Source organism: Pleurodeles waltl, chromosome 4_1 (genome assembly GCF_031143425.1).
Source record: "Pleurodeles waltl isolate 20211129_DDA chromosome 4_1, aPleWal1.hap1.20221129, whole genome shotgun sequence".
NCBI classification, from domain to species: domain Eukaryota; kingdom Metazoa; phylum Chordata; class Amphibia; order Caudata; family Salamandridae; genus Pleurodeles; species Pleurodeles waltl.
In genome coordinates, this window is record NC_090442.1 from 923,037,749 (window position 1) to 923,055,881 (window position 18,133).

The 18,133-nt window shown below is 40.6% G+C and overlaps 1 protein-coding gene across 9 annotated transcripts in view; it reads left to right on the forward strand.

Annotated features, from left to right (window-relative positions):
- MAGI2 (membrane associated guanylate kinase, WW and PDZ domain containing 2) overlaps window positions 1-14,689 on the forward strand; it is a 2,755,167-nt gene extending 2,740,478 nt beyond the window's left edge. For 7 of the 9 annotated variants that reach the window (XM_069229695.1, XM_069229692.1, XM_069229696.1 and 4 more), the window contains one exon: window positions 11,749-14,683. In XM_069229695.1, the coding sequence (XP_069085796.1) occupies window positions 11,749-12,545 (797 nt within the window). In that variant the 3' untranslated portion in view covers window positions 12,546-14,683. Of the gene's footprint in view, window positions 1-11,748 lie in introns of all 9 variants that reach the window. The other 2 variants (XM_069229700.1, XM_069229702.1) reach the window with 1 other exon arrangement.
- The last annotated feature ends 3,444 nt before the right edge of the window (window positions 14,690-18,133 follow it).

An 18,133-nucleotide genomic window follows, 5' to 3' on the forward strand; every position in this document is an offset into this window, starting at 1 on the left:
AGCAGCTAGGAGAACCAGTATTTTATTGCAAGACCAGACACTATATTAAGCCTATTTGAAGCTCTTCAAATATGTGAAATGAGGCATGAGTCATTGATTTATAATAAAATGTTCTAAAACTGCATATATTTGACCAATCAGCAGATTCAATGATATCTTCAAGTATTGCTCCAGCTCAATAGATCCTTTAGGCCATAGTCTCTCTAGCAGAATATGCTTTAAAATTACTAGTATTGACACATGCCAGGGAGATCACCCATTTAACTCATCTTGCCGAAGCAGTGGAGAAAAAAGTGGCAAGAAGCTGCTTAACAGAGAACAGTGTTTGATGAAAAAGTGTTCTTAAATGAGTCTTCCTTAGCATATACTTCTTTAGATTTCACACAATAATTTTTTTTGTGTATGTAGGAAAGTAAGAATACTTAACAAAAAGTGACGCATTCTTCGTATACCTTGTTATGGAAAAGTAAATGCCTGCTGGTGAGTACTGCATACTGGAGAATTCCAGAAGTCCCCCTGAAGGACAATTAAGTGTGCGACGTGTCAGTTTTTCTTATAGCATATTCAAAGAAAGGGAATCATCATTCACCCAATTTCTACTCAGCTTCAAAACCAAGTCAACACCACAAAGAGATGAATAGCATGATTTTGGAGGGTGTGTACTCTTAAAACCCTTCAACAACATGCACACTAAGATAAGTTCACCAACTAATGTATTGTCAACTCATTGATGACTCACCGATATCGCAGATCACTTTCCATGAATAATACAGAAAGACATTCCCTGAGAAGCGAAGAAACGAAGAAATTAAAAACCATTGTGACATTAGTCAAAACAAGACTGAGGTGACTTTCCATGCATCAGGCTGACTAAAGACTCCAAGCTGAATTCTAAGCTTTGGATAGGCATTCCCTACAAGATGCTTGTATGAGATCAGAAGCCAAGCTGAAAGCCCTCATGAGGTCAATGGTCTCTCCAAGGTTCCATGCCATCCCCTGGAGTATCACATCAATTATCATTTTGTGATTCATCCTGCAAGAATACCACAACAACTGAAGATTGTTGGAAGAATTTTTAGAAGCTCTATGGCAACTCCAGGAGAAAAGGGAGCCAAGGCTGGGCCCGCCATAGAGAGGTAATCATAAATACCCACCTGTGTCATTCTGAATATGAGCTATGCACCTGGATAGCAATACAGAAGGGTGAAAAAGCATTGTGGTGCCCTACATACCAGTCTTCTAAGAAAGTACCTGAGGCTAAAGCTTCTGGGTCTTGTAGTCAACTAAAAGAGTAATTTAGCTGTGAGTTGAGTCTGCAAGCAAATGGAAATATGGACATTGATGCCCAGATTTATTTTATTCATTGAACACCATCAGATCAAGGTGGTGTAATCGTTGCACTTTTATATAGCACAAATTTGCCCTAAAGACATTACATACTTTACAAGAGAACAAGACTTTACAAATCTTTAGACACAGGGAGATTAAGTGATTTGCTCAGAATCACAGGCTGTTGAACTGAGGCCAGTGTTCAAACATGGGTGCCTAGTTCCAAGCTTAGCAGCTCTAGCCTCTTGACATAATCGCCTCCCCAACGCCAATCTACCACAGAATTGTAAGTGCCTGGAAAGTGTTCTGCCATGACAGAAATTCTGTGCCTGGGACAGAAATCCCAGAAGAACTAAGCTGCCTCTGCCAATATTTTGGACTTGATTCTCCCCAACTGATTCAGAAATCTTATCACTGTGAGATTGTCCATGCCTAGCAATATGGCAAAATTTGACTTTTGCTCTCTGTTGCTGCACAATGCAAAGTAGCCTGCAATGAGCTCTAAAAAATGTATGCACATTAACAACTACTTCTTGCTTAACACTCCATCAGCCTTGAACTGGCGATTCTGAGTCCGTCATTACCACTGGCTGGCACTTGACTTTAAGTCTAAATTTCCAGATCTGAAGGCCTCATGTCTGAATAAGAAATACTTTCTAAGAGGTGTTTGATCTTTAATTGCTAAAGAGTCTGGTGGTGGAGGGGATCTGGAAAAAGTGAATGTACGGCGGAGGATAACGACCTGAGTATCCTGGCCAAAATTAGAAGAGGTACAGCTGAAAGAATCTAACTTCGGATTAGTACCTTTCCTATTAAGCAGAGTACTGGTTCCATAAGTTGTAATATTTGAATCTTGGAGCCACCTAAATGTATGTCATCTTAGGTAATGCCTAGCATTGGTATGCATAAGGCATATACAGTTAATTAAAAAGGGGAAAGCTTTTCTTTTTTAGTGCCAAACTGGAGCTCACAAATTTACAGCAGTTTTGAATATTGAAGGCTTTCCTGAATTTGTGAGCCAAGATGTAATGCTCACCTTCAATTGAGGTTGCCGACCATAGTTGGAGAAGCCTGCTCTCCAGATGTCTTCTGGTACCAGTGGGGTGCTCTGCCTACTGTTTGTTCCCCATTCTGTCTATTATTTTAGCTCCATAAACAGGAAATACTTAACTGTTCCATACCTGTGGAGTCCAGTTAGATAAATATCTCCATGGGCTAGATTGGACATTGAATCGAACTAAGAATGTATCAGCTCCAAAGCTGAATTTGGATAGGAGGAATGGGATAAGTGTTTGCCTATTTAATGAGTGGAATGCAATCCTCAATATCTTTGTTGCACAATGCCTTAGAATAGTATTCAGCCTCTCTCCAATATGTAGAACATATTGCTGATCATTAGTATAGGGTAAACATATTGATCACAGCCTCTGCAGCCCTTCTGTCTAAACATAGCGTTTTCACCTTCCCAAAGTCTTCTATGGGAGCTTTAACAAGTTCTATCTGTGATTTGAAAGCTCTGTTCAGTATAAGCTGGCTTGTTCTGGGGAAGACAGAAAAATTCTGAACATTTGCAAAAGAAGATTTGACCTTTACATGATTTTCAGAACATCTGGTAATCTTGCATACAGATCATCCTTTAAATATCACCTTCATCCATTGGACCTTTTCCATCTTTTTTATGTTTGACATATTGACTCCCAGAGCTCTCACTCAGCCAGCGCTCAAGCTTTCCACCTCCTGCCCTCCAGCTTGATTCTATCCCCAACACAACCTCACCTCCATTGGTTGTCCAAGGCCAGCAGCACCCCAACACAACACACCCTCTCCACCTAGCCCTCTGCTCCATGACTCGACAACCCTTCTCGATGACTCAACAATGCATTTCCACACTTCATTAGAATCCAGACTTGATGTGATCACACTAGACCTTCAACGATTTAAGGCAGACCTACAAAGCCTATTACACATCACCCCAGCACTGGCGAACAATTGGTTTCCAATCAGGGCTACAAGGATAAATGATCACAACCATTCGCAACCGCCTAACTACTGCACTAGGCTTCAAACACACCCTTCAACCAACATGATCTCACCAACCATGGTTCCCTCTCCCCAAGTTGGAAAACTTCACCTTATCCCAACATCCCTACTCAACCCATTAGTTTAAAAGATCCACTGCCTTTAGGATATTAACTCCCTCCTCCTCTCATTTAATCCTACTTACTCCGTTAACACAGATATTGTGGGTCAAATTAAAACAATCGCCCACAAACCCTCACAGAGAACCTAGGTTCAACTCCAGAGTTGTAAACAAATCCAATCTCAAGCAGGTTACCACAACTCAAACTACCTTAGCTGAGTCCAAACCTCAATCGAATGCATGCTACTCAACTGCAGTTCAGCTGTAAGACACACTGCAGGCATTTCTGACCTAATTCTTGCAGACGAGCCTGACCTCTGCACCTATACTTGATTTACTAGTACCTTCTAGCTACTACATCATTAGATTAGATAGATCTAGTAGACCAGGTGAAGGTATCACATGCATAAACTGTAATAGTCTCTCAGTGAAAGAGTCACAATTTGCCATTCTATCCTTGTCTGATTACCCATACATTGATTTTGCATGTAACAACAGGCCACTATGCAAACTTCACATTATCTACCATCCATCAGATAACAACCTTTCTTTCATAGAAAAAATTATGTAAACCATCACAACTAACATGGATCAACACTGCACCCATATCTTTCTCGGAAATGTAACCTCCACTGGAATGATCTGATTGACCCTGCAGTTAACAGCCTTAAACCCTTCCTAGCTGACCTTTACTTGATACAACTCTGTGACAGCCCTAGACACAACAAGGGAGTGACCTTAGCTCTAGTCATTACTAAGGTCAATACCATTCAACTTGAATGAATCATCCCTTTCTGACTGGTCAGACCACTACAACATCACCTTCTTCCTCTTTATTTGAATCTGTGAGAACTAGTAAGGGTCAATTCAAGAAAGCCAAACACTGTAAAAGAAGCATGTGAAACATAAACTTGAATGAACTGACAGTCCTCAGCAATAACATCTTGCCTCCTCCTATAGGCATGTCAGATGTCTATGACCTTACAGATCACTACAGCAGGTCCATGATGAACATTTTAAACTAAATTGCACCCTTACAACTAAAATAAATGTCCACCAAAATCTCCAAACCATAGTGCAATGGCAGCCTAAATGCAGAAAGACACAATCTGAGACTTGTGGAACGATCGTAAAGATCCTCTCCATCTCTCGAACACCTCAAGCATTTGAGATCTCTGAGGAACATCTATAACAAAAGCATTAGACTAACTAAAGTGAATTACTTCATTAACCAACTAGATCAAGCCAGAAATCTACCAAAAAAATGGGTTGAACTAGTCAAACTTTAATCTAATAGCAAACCAGACCCTAGCTGGATCTAGTCTACAACCAAACTGCAAGGATTTTGCCACCTTCCTTGAAAGATGGAAAATATTGAATATGATTTGCGGTCTGCATTGGAGCACCCTCCGATCATGCCTCTTACCAGCTCCCCTTTCCCCAGATCACTATGCCCCTAAGCCCCATGTGAACTCCCCTAAAGGCAACAGTCCGTGGAACTTATTCAAATCGTTTGATCAAAGCAACATTCTCAAACTTCTGCTGCACTGAAACCCTCCAAACTCTTCAATGACCCTCTGCCATCAAATTTCTTTAGTGAGATCAAATCCTTTTTACTCCCACTCTGGACAAAGATAGTAAATGCTTCACTACTTCAAGGATCTATTCCTGAATGCCTAAATTCTGGACAGGTCACCCCTGTTATGAAAAAATCCACTGCAGACCCTGCTAACCTAAACAACGTTTGCCAAATCTCCAACATTCACACTCTGGCGAAGTTCCTCGAAAAATGTGTCAATGTCCAGCTATGTAACCACATAGAATAACTCTGATTGCTAGACCAATTCCGATCCGGCTTCCGGCAGGGTAACAGCAAGGAATCCACTCTAGCGCACATTGCGGATGACACATTAGAAATGCTGGAGCCAAATGTATCTTGCCTTCTTGCATTCTTGCATTCTTGCATTCTCAATCTATTTTCAGCTTTTGATATGGGGAAACATGACAGCCTACTCAATTTATAGGAACATAGGATGGGCCTTTTGGGCTCCATTTTAAACTGGTTTGTCTCATTTCTCCACAACAGAACTCAAAGATTCAAGGTTACCCTGTCCCTTTCCAATTCCACACCGGTCTCTTTAGGGGTACCATAGGAGTCCATGTTCTCACCCACTCTCTTCAGTCTGTTTATGGAGCTGTTAACTGAAATTCTGAAACTGTCCAACATCCAATATCACATGTATGCATATGACACCCAACTATACCTGAAAATCTCATCCCCTGAGGACATCAAGCACCTAAACACAACTCTACAAAAACTAAAAACTGGCTGACCTACAACCAGCTCAAATTAAATGCACTCAAAGCAGAATTCTCTTAATTGTCCCTCCCAAACAGTCACCTGTTAGCGAAGAATGAATGAAGCAACTAGCAGCTCTTAACTGGGCACAACATGTTATGGAGTCCATGAGATCAATAAGAATAACACTAGACAGAACTTAAAGATGCAGAAGCATATAAGTGCTAACAACAAAGGAGCAAACTTCCATATGAATATTCCAAGGAAAATAAAACCATTCCTCCCCCTCAATGACTTCAAGTCTACGGTTTAATCCATAGTGATCTCCAGGTTGAACTATGGAAGTTTAACCCTCTGCTGCTTACCAAAATCCACAATAGCTCTACTGAGGGCCTCTCTTGACTCTTCTGCAAGGCTCATGAAAGGATCAAAAAATAAACAACCACATTACTCCCAATCTGAAATCTCCAAACTGGTTCCCGTATGAAGCAAGGATACAGCTAAAAATTGCCTGTCTGACATACAAAGCCCTACAGTTCAAAACCCCTATATACCTCGCACAAAAACTAGCAGTGGCTGCAGATCCTCCAGAAGCACCAGCTCCTTGCTACTGAAACCTCAGAAATTCCATAAAAAGAAAACTTACAACTGAACATTCTTGGGTATCAACTCAAGAATATGAAACTCCTTGATCCCTGTAATCAGACTGAACCTCTCAAACGCATAATTCAAAAAGGAAGTTAAAATTCTATTGATGAATACATTTCTGCCCTAGAACACAGGAACTCCTCTCTCAGGACCGGGGTGACACATTATCTATACCCATGTTTACTACTCGACTTTTAAGACTGTGTTGCTTAGCTGTTGGCTTAGTGTTATTACATTGTGTATCATGTACTGTTTGTGATTACATTTCAGTTTACAATACATACTTCTTCTCCTGACCTTTTGTAAAGCACTCTGGTACCCTCAAAGGTCATGTTCGTGCTATATAAAACTTTTTTTTATATGTGTTAAATGAATAAATAGCTTGTTTGAACCTATGTTGTTCCACAAAACAACTAACTTGTAAGGTATCTTTACCCACCAAATCCATTGTCCACGCCCTATCAGATTAAAAGTACATGCCAGTCTCACTGCAGCTTGAGTTCCAGAGAAAAGACCAGTGGATACATATTGGGTCTAACTATGTCAGAGCTTAGCTATAGTATACTTTGAACTATTTCAAGCTGCCAGCAAGAATTAATTCATACACTCAAACATGTGTGTGGTTACCATCAGGAGCAGAAGGCAAGTCTTACAGAATTTAGATGCCTACGTTTAAACAAAGATGCTTGTTTGTTATGCTTTTGTAGTTTTGTATAGTCTGCTTAAAAGCAATTTGCATGTAATCATATATTTAGAAAATGCTTTTCCACCTAAGTTGTAACAGAAGTGAATTTAGATTATTTCATATGATGGTAGTAATATTACTTTGCACAAAATATCAGTTAGGATACAGGGAATCACATGCATCTCTTAGTGAATTCTATAAAAATAAAATTGAAAATTAACATAAATAAACACACCAGCTGTATTTTCTATTACATAATTCTACAGCATTGTTTTCTAATATTGGAGGAAGTAAAAGAGTATTGTTTCCTCAGTATTTTGTTTCCCCTCAAATGTAACCTGCTACTGTGCAAAAATGTCACTGACCAGTACAAATGGGATACAAATTATGCCTAAAATGCAGTACAAGACAATTCATAGGCAAGCAAAAAGGTCAGTTGAAAATAATACTACCAATGCTTTGCTGCTGAATATGGTAGTTGGATGACATTTGTGACAAGGATGTTCAGGGGAAGCAGTAGAAACTGGAATGTGTTTCACATCATTTGTTTATACAGTAGTGTATGCTGTTCTCTGTTCCCAGGATTCATCAGTTCGGTGGATCCCAACCAGTGGTCCAGGGACCACTGGGGGTTTGCGAGCCTATTCAAGCGGTCTAAAACTGATTAGAAACAAATAATATTTAAATTAATAAAGTGTGTATATACAAATTGTAAAAATTAACGTTTTAAAACATTTTGTAAATGTGAAGGGATTTAGATTGGAGGCTAGAAAATTAGTACCCTCAGATTGATCCGTTTGAGCAGTGCAAGTGCATCAGCCAGAATATAATATGGGCAATGAGTGCCCTCAGTTGAATGTAGAAAAGCTCCAGCCTTCCAATTAAAATAACAATTTGTATTTTTTATATTTGTGTGTGAATATTCCATCATTTGTGTATGTGTTTGATGAATGCTTGTTTCTGCATTTTTATTTTATTGTTTTGCAGTCTAAATCATTGAAAATGCAATGGTCAGGGTACCTGGCTTCCAGGAATGACTCATTCCGGATCTTCCGGATTCCAAATATGAGTCTGTGTTTTTCCCCAGGTTTCAGTAATAATTAGGTGGAGGTCCACAGAAGTCAGAAGGTTAAGAACAACTGCATTGGTTCATGCTCTACTGTGCATATTGCACACAAAGGCTGGTCGGCTGCCAGTGAGAGTTACCATCATATAATGATTTCCATTAATTCTCAAAAACACCTCCTGGAAACCCACAAAAGGAGGGCTCAATATTAAGTTAAATTTTACAAAGTGCTATCGCCTGCGTATTTAGAACATTATTTTCTGAATAAATGTAAAATGTATGAATATCATTCACAGTTACAAATATGCCTATCTTTATATTGAATTATTTAATGTCACCAGGAAAATTGTGAATTTTATATTTTTATTAGTGAAGAACACAATGGCAGAAAACATGGAAAGTGAGTATGCTAAGTCCCAACGAAAAGTGGGAATTAAAAATTCAGTCCCTGTACAACTTTTAGCACAGTCATCAGAATTCCAAATAATGCAGAGTTTACCACAGCTGATAATTATCAGGTAAATAAACTTTGCTTGCTCCCAGGCTTCCTCCGGTCAGCTTCAGGTCAAAACTGCCAAAATTTGTTGTATCCCATTTGGAGGTTTGACCTTTCAATAAGTGTTATTTACTGGCTCTGATAAAGACCTCAACCTATGGTGTCTATACCTCATGATCCTCTGTTCCACTTGAAATTGGGACCAAGTAGTGTGATTAGAGCCCTTGAGGTGTCAAACATAAATTTTCTGTTTCTAGATAGATTCTCTTTTGGCAATATATGTACAATGTTTAATCACAGAAAAAAAAAGATTCCTATTTATGAGAACACAAATAGTAGAACAGCTATGTAGAGGTAAAAAAAACTATTGGCAACTTATTTTGGTCGGTAAAAGAGGAAAAAAAGCACCAGTAGTCAAACAAGTAATAAATTATAATTTATTTGAAATAGCCATAAAACTGATTGTCAAAGTTATGGAAGCCATATTGAATCTCAGTTAGAAAAGATAGCTTTACTGTTATGAAAGTATTGACAAAAATCTCAAACAAATTCTATAAAAAGGGATATGAAAGTTTACAAATTATTTTTTTAAAATGAAAAGTTAGAAGAAAGAAAGGCAATAAAAAGGGAGGACAATGGTAATCCTTTTTTATTCATGCACTTTCCCTAAAAATGAAGAAGCAGATTAAAAAATAATAGAATAAATAACAGACCAAAAGTATAAAGAGACATAAGGCAACAAGTATGGAGACCGACAGGTTAGGGAAAGGGATGAGGAAGAATGAGGGTACAGTAGGGGTCCATCACAAAACAACAAAAGAAGCAGGAGTGTGGGAGTAGGAGAATCCAGCCAGGTTTTAACATTTTGACAGGGAATCTGAGGGATAGTCAATGCCCGAATATAAAAGGGAAGGCTAGGATTGAGAAAGGGTGGAAGAAAAGGAAGACGTGAGGGGAAAATGTGGTTGGGTAGACCATGCACAGCAATTTAAAACATGCATTGGCAAAGAAAATAGGTCTTGCCTATCACAGCTATTGACTTTGGCAATGTTTTGTAGCCATGTTGCATAGCAGCACAGTTACTTTGTAGTGTGGCAAAAACTAACTTTAAAAATTGCTATGACACAGCTGTGTGCTTTTTAAAGTGCATTAGCATGTGATGCATCATAGTCCTTTTTTATTATTATCTTTAGCCATGCTGCACGGCAACCATACTGGTATACAACATGGCTAAAAATCATTGTCATAGTGGTCCATACTCTGGTTGTATAGCATGGAGCAAAGGAAATGGGAGAGACAGTTGCCTCAAAGGTGAGACCTACTGGCTTTGCCAATGCCTGTTAGATTTGGGCACAATATCCTGTGATTGTGAGCAAAACAGTTAATCACGCCATGTGTGCATAAGATAGGACATTTTGCTAAAAATCCTAGCATATAAAGAAAGCAACTGAGCCTTGGTGCATGTCTTAGTGAAAATACGTATGAAAGCAGATAACATCTGTTGTCACAATGAACGCAGATATCATATGTTGTTACACTAAACATCCACTTCAATGGAGAAAGGGGCTTCCTTGAAGTGTGTGTGGAGCACAATAAAATGTAGCTTCAAATGGCAAGAGATTCAACAAGGATGACTGGGAAGAAGGGAAAAAAAAAGTACAGCTGAAGAATAGCAATCAAGCTGAAGCAAGCAGTAGTTGGTCTATTCTCCTGCTGAAAGTAGAAGAGGAGAAGCGAGCACACTCAGGCCTATTAGAAGGCAGCAAACAAGAGTGACAATGAAGACAACAAATGTTAGACAATGGGTGGGCTGCAAGCCCATGTATACAATATCTCTTGAAAGAAAGAGCGAATGTAATGTTGCAGCGGAGACCTTAAAAAGTGAAATATCACTTAGTTTAAAGACATGGATAATAACGGAGAGTGTAGGAATGTGGTAACAAGCACAAAAGCTATGCCATTTATTTAATATTTAATTCACTTTGCAAATGCTTCTTTTTCGTTCTCGTTCATATTAATTCACGTTTTAGATGTAAAGTACCGCGCCATAGTAAAAGTTCATATAAATTCATGTTTTAGGTGTAAAATACCGTGCTTTAGTAAAAGACTTGAAATAAATATTGTATCCTAACAAACTGCATTAGGAACATCTGCTCAATTGACTGAGTTTTCATCTTAGCATGAAATCTCTCATGCAAATGGAAGCCCGACTAAAGCAAAGCCTCTGTCACTTGCAGATGCCGGCAGCTGCAGAGGAGACCGTACATTGCTCACTAAATCCCCTCAGTGGGTGAAGTGTTGTGTATGCCTCTCCTGGAGCAAAAATAATAGTTTTACCAGAATTTGCTGAAACGATGTTTTAAGGAAAATCTGTTTCAGTCTGCTTTTGTACGGATATTTTTATTCCAGTTTTGGTATTTCTTTTTTCGGTGAAGAAGTAGCTTTTTTACGAAATCCGATATTTTAGCATTTTTTTATTTGCTTGATTTTTATACATAAGTGCTATTTAAAATCCTATTTGTTTAGTCCTCTGTCTTGCATTTTGCTGCTGTACGTCCTTCTCTGTACGTGTGTGAATCGTAGAAAAAAAGCTGAAACTGTTGTTAGTGTACATGTAACATGGTGCATGATGGTAACTAAAATATTCTTAAAATATTGCCATTGTTGGTGCCCGAAAACAGAAAGAAGTTGTTATGTGTTTTACTGTTTGATTATTAATTTCTTAGATGTGTTAGAGTCTGAGAGAGAAGGCAATCATTGCATGTGACCTAAATTCAGTGTTTTTTAAAGCTCATTTTCTGCTTGCGGAAGCATGCATATTAGTTGCAGGAAAGCTCGAAGAAAGGCAGAAGGGCACGGGCACAGATGCCAGGCATGTGCGTGCCCTATTCTGATCATAACAAGTAATAAATGCATGGTTTCTCATCGTTTGCTGCCATCTCAATATTGATTAATGAAAGACAAACCTAGATTAGTAACATTTTACATATTTGCCACTCAGATTAACTAGTTTGTGAAATAAGCCTTTTGGAAACCTAAATTTATGTTATACATCAACTCATTTTGTTTTTTCCTCTTGTAACAGACGAACCAAACTCCTGGACCCCTCCCTCTGCCACCTCCACAGGGATGTCGGAAGTAGCTGTCTCCTTCGATGACGTGATCGTACCATTACCTTCATCGCATCTAGCCCTGCCCTCTGACCTTTCTCATATGATAAACCCAGAACTAGCCTGGGATATCCAGAGGGAACATGACGCGGGGACACCAAAGGAGCTTTCTGGAACGGGCCATAGAAAGAAAAGACTGGGTGAGACACGGGAGCGTTCAGCGAGCCCCAAAAAGTCTGACCGGTCTAAACGAGAAGAGGCAGTAAAGAAGGGACACTTGGAAGCATTCAACAGGACATTGGAAGGTGGCAGGTCCACCTCTGATGTGAAAAGAGATGAAAATCATGTGCAGAAAGACTCCGGAGTGGGAAATCATATGTATGCTGGGGATAAAGAGGCCAGAAGCAGGAGATCTAGATCCCCAGAAGCACACATCGGGGAGACCTTCTGCACGAAAGAGGATGTCAAAGCTTCACAGGCTTGTGAGAAAAAGGCACCTGCTGAACAATCCAGATCAGATGCAGCCAGTGCCACCAGGATGCACAGCAGCAATAGTCTTGGTTCTCGTGGAAGTGCCCTCGTCGAGGAAAAGAAAGAATCTAAAGTAAAAGGCAGCGAATTACCCAGCGAAGGACGTCCTCATTTCAGTTACACTAGTCGCACCATCAACACAACAAGGAAGGCCACTGTCTCACCAGGGCCCTGGAAGATCCCTGGTTCCGACAAGCTACCTAATGTGCTCAAGGCTGGCACTTCTGCACTCAGCAGATGAATCAGTGACTTTTGCCTGCTGGCTCTGTTTTGCCGGATTCAAAGTGTTCTTCTTAAAGTCTGTCTCACATTTACTTTTATTTAAGTTTTACTTTAATTTATTTTAATTTTCACACTTATACAAACACAAAACCTTGAGGACCTGACCATTTATTTGCTGTTTCCATGAGAATGTGCACAGTGTCTAATATATTCAAAATTAAGAGCATGTACAGCAGTCAGGAGGAGATTTTAAACTGTACCTGAAGTCCTCAAATCTGTTCTGGGGACTTTGGCAGCTATGGAAGAACCAAAATACCACAGAAAAACACCCAAGAAGGACAGTGCAGTGTAGCTTTAGTACTTTCCCACTGCATGAAGGGTGTGGGTTTCATCCAGACTTTGTAGCAAGACATTGGCCACATTTAGAGCAACCGCCAACTGGAACATCGCCTTAACAACAACTGCACTGAGCAAATCGAAGTTGAGAAGGAATTAAGTATTTTAATTGAGATATGGTGTTGTAAATATACTGCTTTCAACATATCCAGACAGGGGTTAACGTGTTTTTGAAACATGTAAAACTGTTTACCCATGCCATGTTTCTAGCATCAACATTTTCGACTAATCCGCTGGTTTGCCCCGGCATCATTGCCCGATGCGTGACAGATGGAAATTCCAGAGGATGAATTGATGAGGTATTGCTTTTACTCGTCTCTTTTTTGATCAACCCACAATTATGTACAGCAAAAGGGAAATCTTGTTGAGATGAAGATGAGTCAAATATTAAACTACTTTTTCTTCAGGTTCCTAGCATTCTTTGAGGTAACGCATAAATCCTCAGTTGTTAAAGGTCTAAAGTGTGATTTTGGATTTCTGGTTCACACTCCTTCCATGGTCCCATGGGGAGAAGCAGCAGATTACTCATTGGCCAAGCCACCCTACCTGCAGCATAGATAAATATTTCCCTTGCCCTACATTGCCCTTTGAGAACATCATTTACCCATTTTTCATAACATTTTGCTAAGAGCTTTACTATGCTATCAGTACCTTGAACAGTCAAACACTTTTCACTCACTTGTTTCTGGAAACTTTTTTTTTTTTAACATTACTTTAATTTCTCTCTGTCTTTACTCTCTTTTTTCTATTTCCAAGAGTGTGTTTCCCTCGTCTCACTCTCCACGTTATTGATCACCCAGGCTAAGAGAAGTAGGAGGAACACGGTTTTGCTGGCTCACGTTCCGGCTTAATGCCAATTTTATGTGCAGAAATACCTATACCATATTTTCAAAAACATGTTTTAACATCTCTAGGTTTCGAATAACCTAGCATAATCTACAAAGATTAACTATACCAGTTAGAAGTTCCGGTGAAGGTATCAAACATTCACATCTTTTATATCCAACCACCGGCTTCTAAAAAAACAAGGGGTCATATTTTAATGGTCCATATTAAAAAAAAAAAAACATTTTAAAACAACTGTAGATTTTGAATGACCTAAAGAGGCTAACCACAAAAAAGCCAGGTGAAAGCCATGCAGTATGAACCAATAGAAACCCCACTTTATATTTTAAGATGTAGTCTTCTCAGAAACAAGGATATGGCTATAAGTGGCACATGAGAAATTCTGCAGCTTTGACATACTCCGTTTCCATTAAATAAAAAAGCACAAAGCTAGCTAACTGTTTGCAAACTCAATTTAGAAATCTCTAGTCCGCATCCTTTAAACTGGAAGTCTGCAATTCGCTCATTGAATAAGGTTTCAGACAATGCTTCTGTAGTGTAGCTGCACGTCCCTTGATCCTTATTTCAATTACCCTTCTCAAAAAAATGAGATTACGCTTGCATAAATTCTAATTTGCACACTTCACTGCGACTGGTCGTGCAGTAGTTGCTTTATGCGGTTGTAATCGATAACCTATGAAAAGAGCACGTCATTTGACTCCCACTCAAAATAATATTTCTGTGTAGTGTTAGCTGTGAATTTACCTTGTACAGCTGTATCTCTATAAATATAATTCCATGTATTAATAGTCACAGAAAGACTGTAAGTGAGCAACTATTTTTATGAACCGCAGCACTATGGATAAATAACTTTTACAGAAATCTTGTTTACTGTATGATATTCTAAAACACTGTCAAATAAAATATATATCCAAAAACGGGTTTGATTTTCTCTTTAAAGCATTTCTTTGTTGTTTTTTTTTCTTCTAATTTTCAGTTGAGTTGTCATAGTAAACAATTGAGAAATGTGATATTCCTCAAGTGTGTGCTGTGAATGAATTAATCTAATACACAATCAATCATATGGCGAAAGAGCATACACATGATACACATGATATTAATTTAACGCAGATAATATGTTTAAAAAAAACATGCCAGCCGAAGAATGTCACATTTTAACCCGCAAAGAGTACCAACTGTGAAAATAGAAGAGTAGATAAGATGGCGACCACACCGTACATGCAGCATGAGATTCAACAACAGTTTTCTGATGGATTTCACACTTTGCAAAAGGTAAGTGTTGGACTTTTGAGTTTATGCAGGGTCATCCCCAATCTTTTTGCCTCCTGCCTCCTATTTTTTCTGACCTGTTGCTGTTGATCTCTGAACACCTTACCACTGCTAACCTCTGTGTAAATTGTATTATTAATTGGTTTATCCATGATTGCCATATTTGATTTACTAGTAAGTCTCTAGGAAAGTGCACTAGGGGTGACAGGGCCTGTAAATCAAATGCTATTAGTGGGCCTGCAGCACTGGTTTTGCCACCCACATTAGTAGCTCTGTAATCATGTCTCAGACCTGACACTGCAGTGTCTGTGTGTGCAGTTTTAACTGTAAATTCGACTTGGCAAGTGTACCCACTTGCCAGACCTACCCTTCCCTTTTCTCACATGAACGACACCCCTAAGGTAGGCCCTAGGTAGCCCCAAGGCAGGGTGCAGTGTAGCGTTAAGGTAGGACATATAGAAATGTGTTTTATATGTCCTGACAGTGAAATATTGCTAAATTCGTTTTTCACTGTTGCAAGGCCTCTCCCTCTCATAGGTTGACATGGGGGCTACCATTAAATATGATTAAAGTGTAGATTCCCTCTGGGAGCGAATGGACATGTGGAGTTTGGGGTCTCTGAGCTCACAACTTTAAAATACAACTTTTAATGAAGTTGATTTTGAGATTGTGTATTTGAAATGCCACTTTTAGAAAGTGAGCATTTTCTTGCTTATACCATTTCTGTGACTCTGCCTGTTTATGGATCACCTGTCTTGGTCAGTTTGACGGTTGGGCTGGTTGCACCTTACACTAGACAGTGACACAAAGGGAGCTTGGGTGTAGCCTGCATTTCCTGATGAGCCATCTGTGCTGGGGGGGGGGAGGAGTGGTCACTCACACCTGAGAGGGCTGTGCCTGCCCTCACACAATGCAGTCTCCAACCCCCTGGTGAGTGTCTGGGGCCTGGCCTGGGCAAAGCAGGATTTCACAATCAAGAGAGACTTTGCTTTGAGGTAGGCCTACTTCAAAGGAGAAAATGGGTATAAGAAGGGCACCCAAAACCATAGCCTTTAGAATACTTCTGGAAACAAGAGGAACCTCTGCCTGGAGAAGACCTGAAGAGGTGAGGAAGAAGAGCTGCCCTGCCTGTGACTGTGCTTTGTGGAGCTATCCTGCAGTTGCTGCTTCTGCCAGAATAAGAGGGCAAAGACTGGACTTTGTGTTCCTTCCATCTTGAGAAGAACTCCCCCAGGGCTTGACTTAGAGCTTGTCTCCTGTTGTTTGAAGTCTCTCGGACAGCAAAGACTTCTCTCTGCCAGCACCTGGAGTCTCTGGAGTGACTCCTGCTCTGCCCTGTGGTGCCCATCCAGTTCCTGGGACCATGAAAGGAGAAGCTGGCAGCCTAAGAGGAGGAAATCCATGAACAGAGCACCATGTGGGGAAAAGATCGACGCAACTCCAATCTGCGGCTGAAGAAGCAATGCACCACCGGCTCCACGGCTGAACATCGGCGCTCGCCAGAAATATGACTGAAGAATCGACGCACGGAGCTGGAGAAACAACACACAGCATCGCTTAGGGAGGCTGGGAGATTGCCACCCGCGCTGCGTGGTTTTCGGAGCATTGTGCGGCTGGAATTCTGACACAAGCATCACTGAGCGTGTAAAAACAACACAAGGCCATCCCGGACCTGAGAGTGCTGACCGGATCGACGCATCGCTCTCCTGCAGAGCAAAGAAATGGCGCGCCCGACTCGATGAAAGGAGAAACTATGCAATGTCCCGCTCGTGAGTGGAATCGGCGCATCACAAGCAATTTTTGAGGCATATACGCCCGTGCGGGGTTATTTTTGATGCATTTAAGGTACATTTTCACGCTAACAGAGTTAGTGTGTGTTTTAAACTACATAAAGACTCTTTTTGCTTTTTAATTGATAACTTGACTTGTGTATCGTGGATTTTTGTTGTTTTCATCTTGTTTTGTTTAGATAAATATTTTCTATTTTTCTGGACAGGTGTTGTGTCATTTTGCATTGTTTTCATTAAATTACTGTGTGTGTTGGTACAAATACTTTACACCTAGCACTCTGAAGTTAAGCCTACTGCTCTGCCAAGCTACCAAGGGGGTAAGCAGGGGTTAGCTGAGGGTGATTCTTTTTTACCCTGACTAGAGTGAGGATCCTTGCTTGAACAGGGGGTAACCTGACTGTCAACCAAAGACCTCATTTCTAACTATATATATATGTTCGATGGCATGAGTAGCTGCAGATACACATGCTGTGCACATCCCGCCATCTAGTGTTGGGCTCGGAGTGTTACAAGTTGTTTTTCTTCGAAGAAGTCTTTTCGAGTCACGAGATCGAGGGACTCCTCCCCTTTCGGCTCCATTGCGCATGGGCGTCGACTCCATCTTAGATTGTTTTCTTTCCGCCATCGGGTTCGGACGTGTTCCTCTTTGCTCAGTGTTTCGATTCGGAAAGTTAGTTAAATCTCAGAAAATTCGACGGTATCGTTTGCGTTCGGTATCGGGTTAGTTAACGCAGATCGACACCGAATTTTGAAGAGCTCCAGTGGCCCTTCGGGGTTTCGATTCCCCGGCGGGGCCTGGTCGGCCCGACCACGTGCATCTTCAAGGCTAATGGAACGGACCCCATTCCGCTTCTGCCCCGAATGCCACAACAAGTATCCTTACACAGATCAGCATTTGGTCTGTAATTTGTGTTCGTCTCCCGAACACAAAGAGGATACCTGCGAGGCCTGTCGAGCGTTTCGGTCGAGGAAAACACTAAGGGACCGGAGAGCAAGAAGACTTCAAATGGCGTCGGCGCCGTCAGGACACCAAGACTTGGAGGAAGAAGAGACCTTCTCCATCGCTGAATCGGACTCAGACGAGGCCGAAACCGAACAGACGCCGAAAACCGTGAGTAAAACACCCCTGGCCAAAACTCACAGAAAATACATTAAAGCCCAGGGGACGCCACCCCTGACAAGCCATGGCTTACCCCGAAAATTAAGTGACCGTCCACCGGCACCGAAAAAGGGCACACATGTGTCGAAGTCATCCGACTCCGGTCGAGATACCGACACAGAACAGACTTGGCACTGAGACACCGGG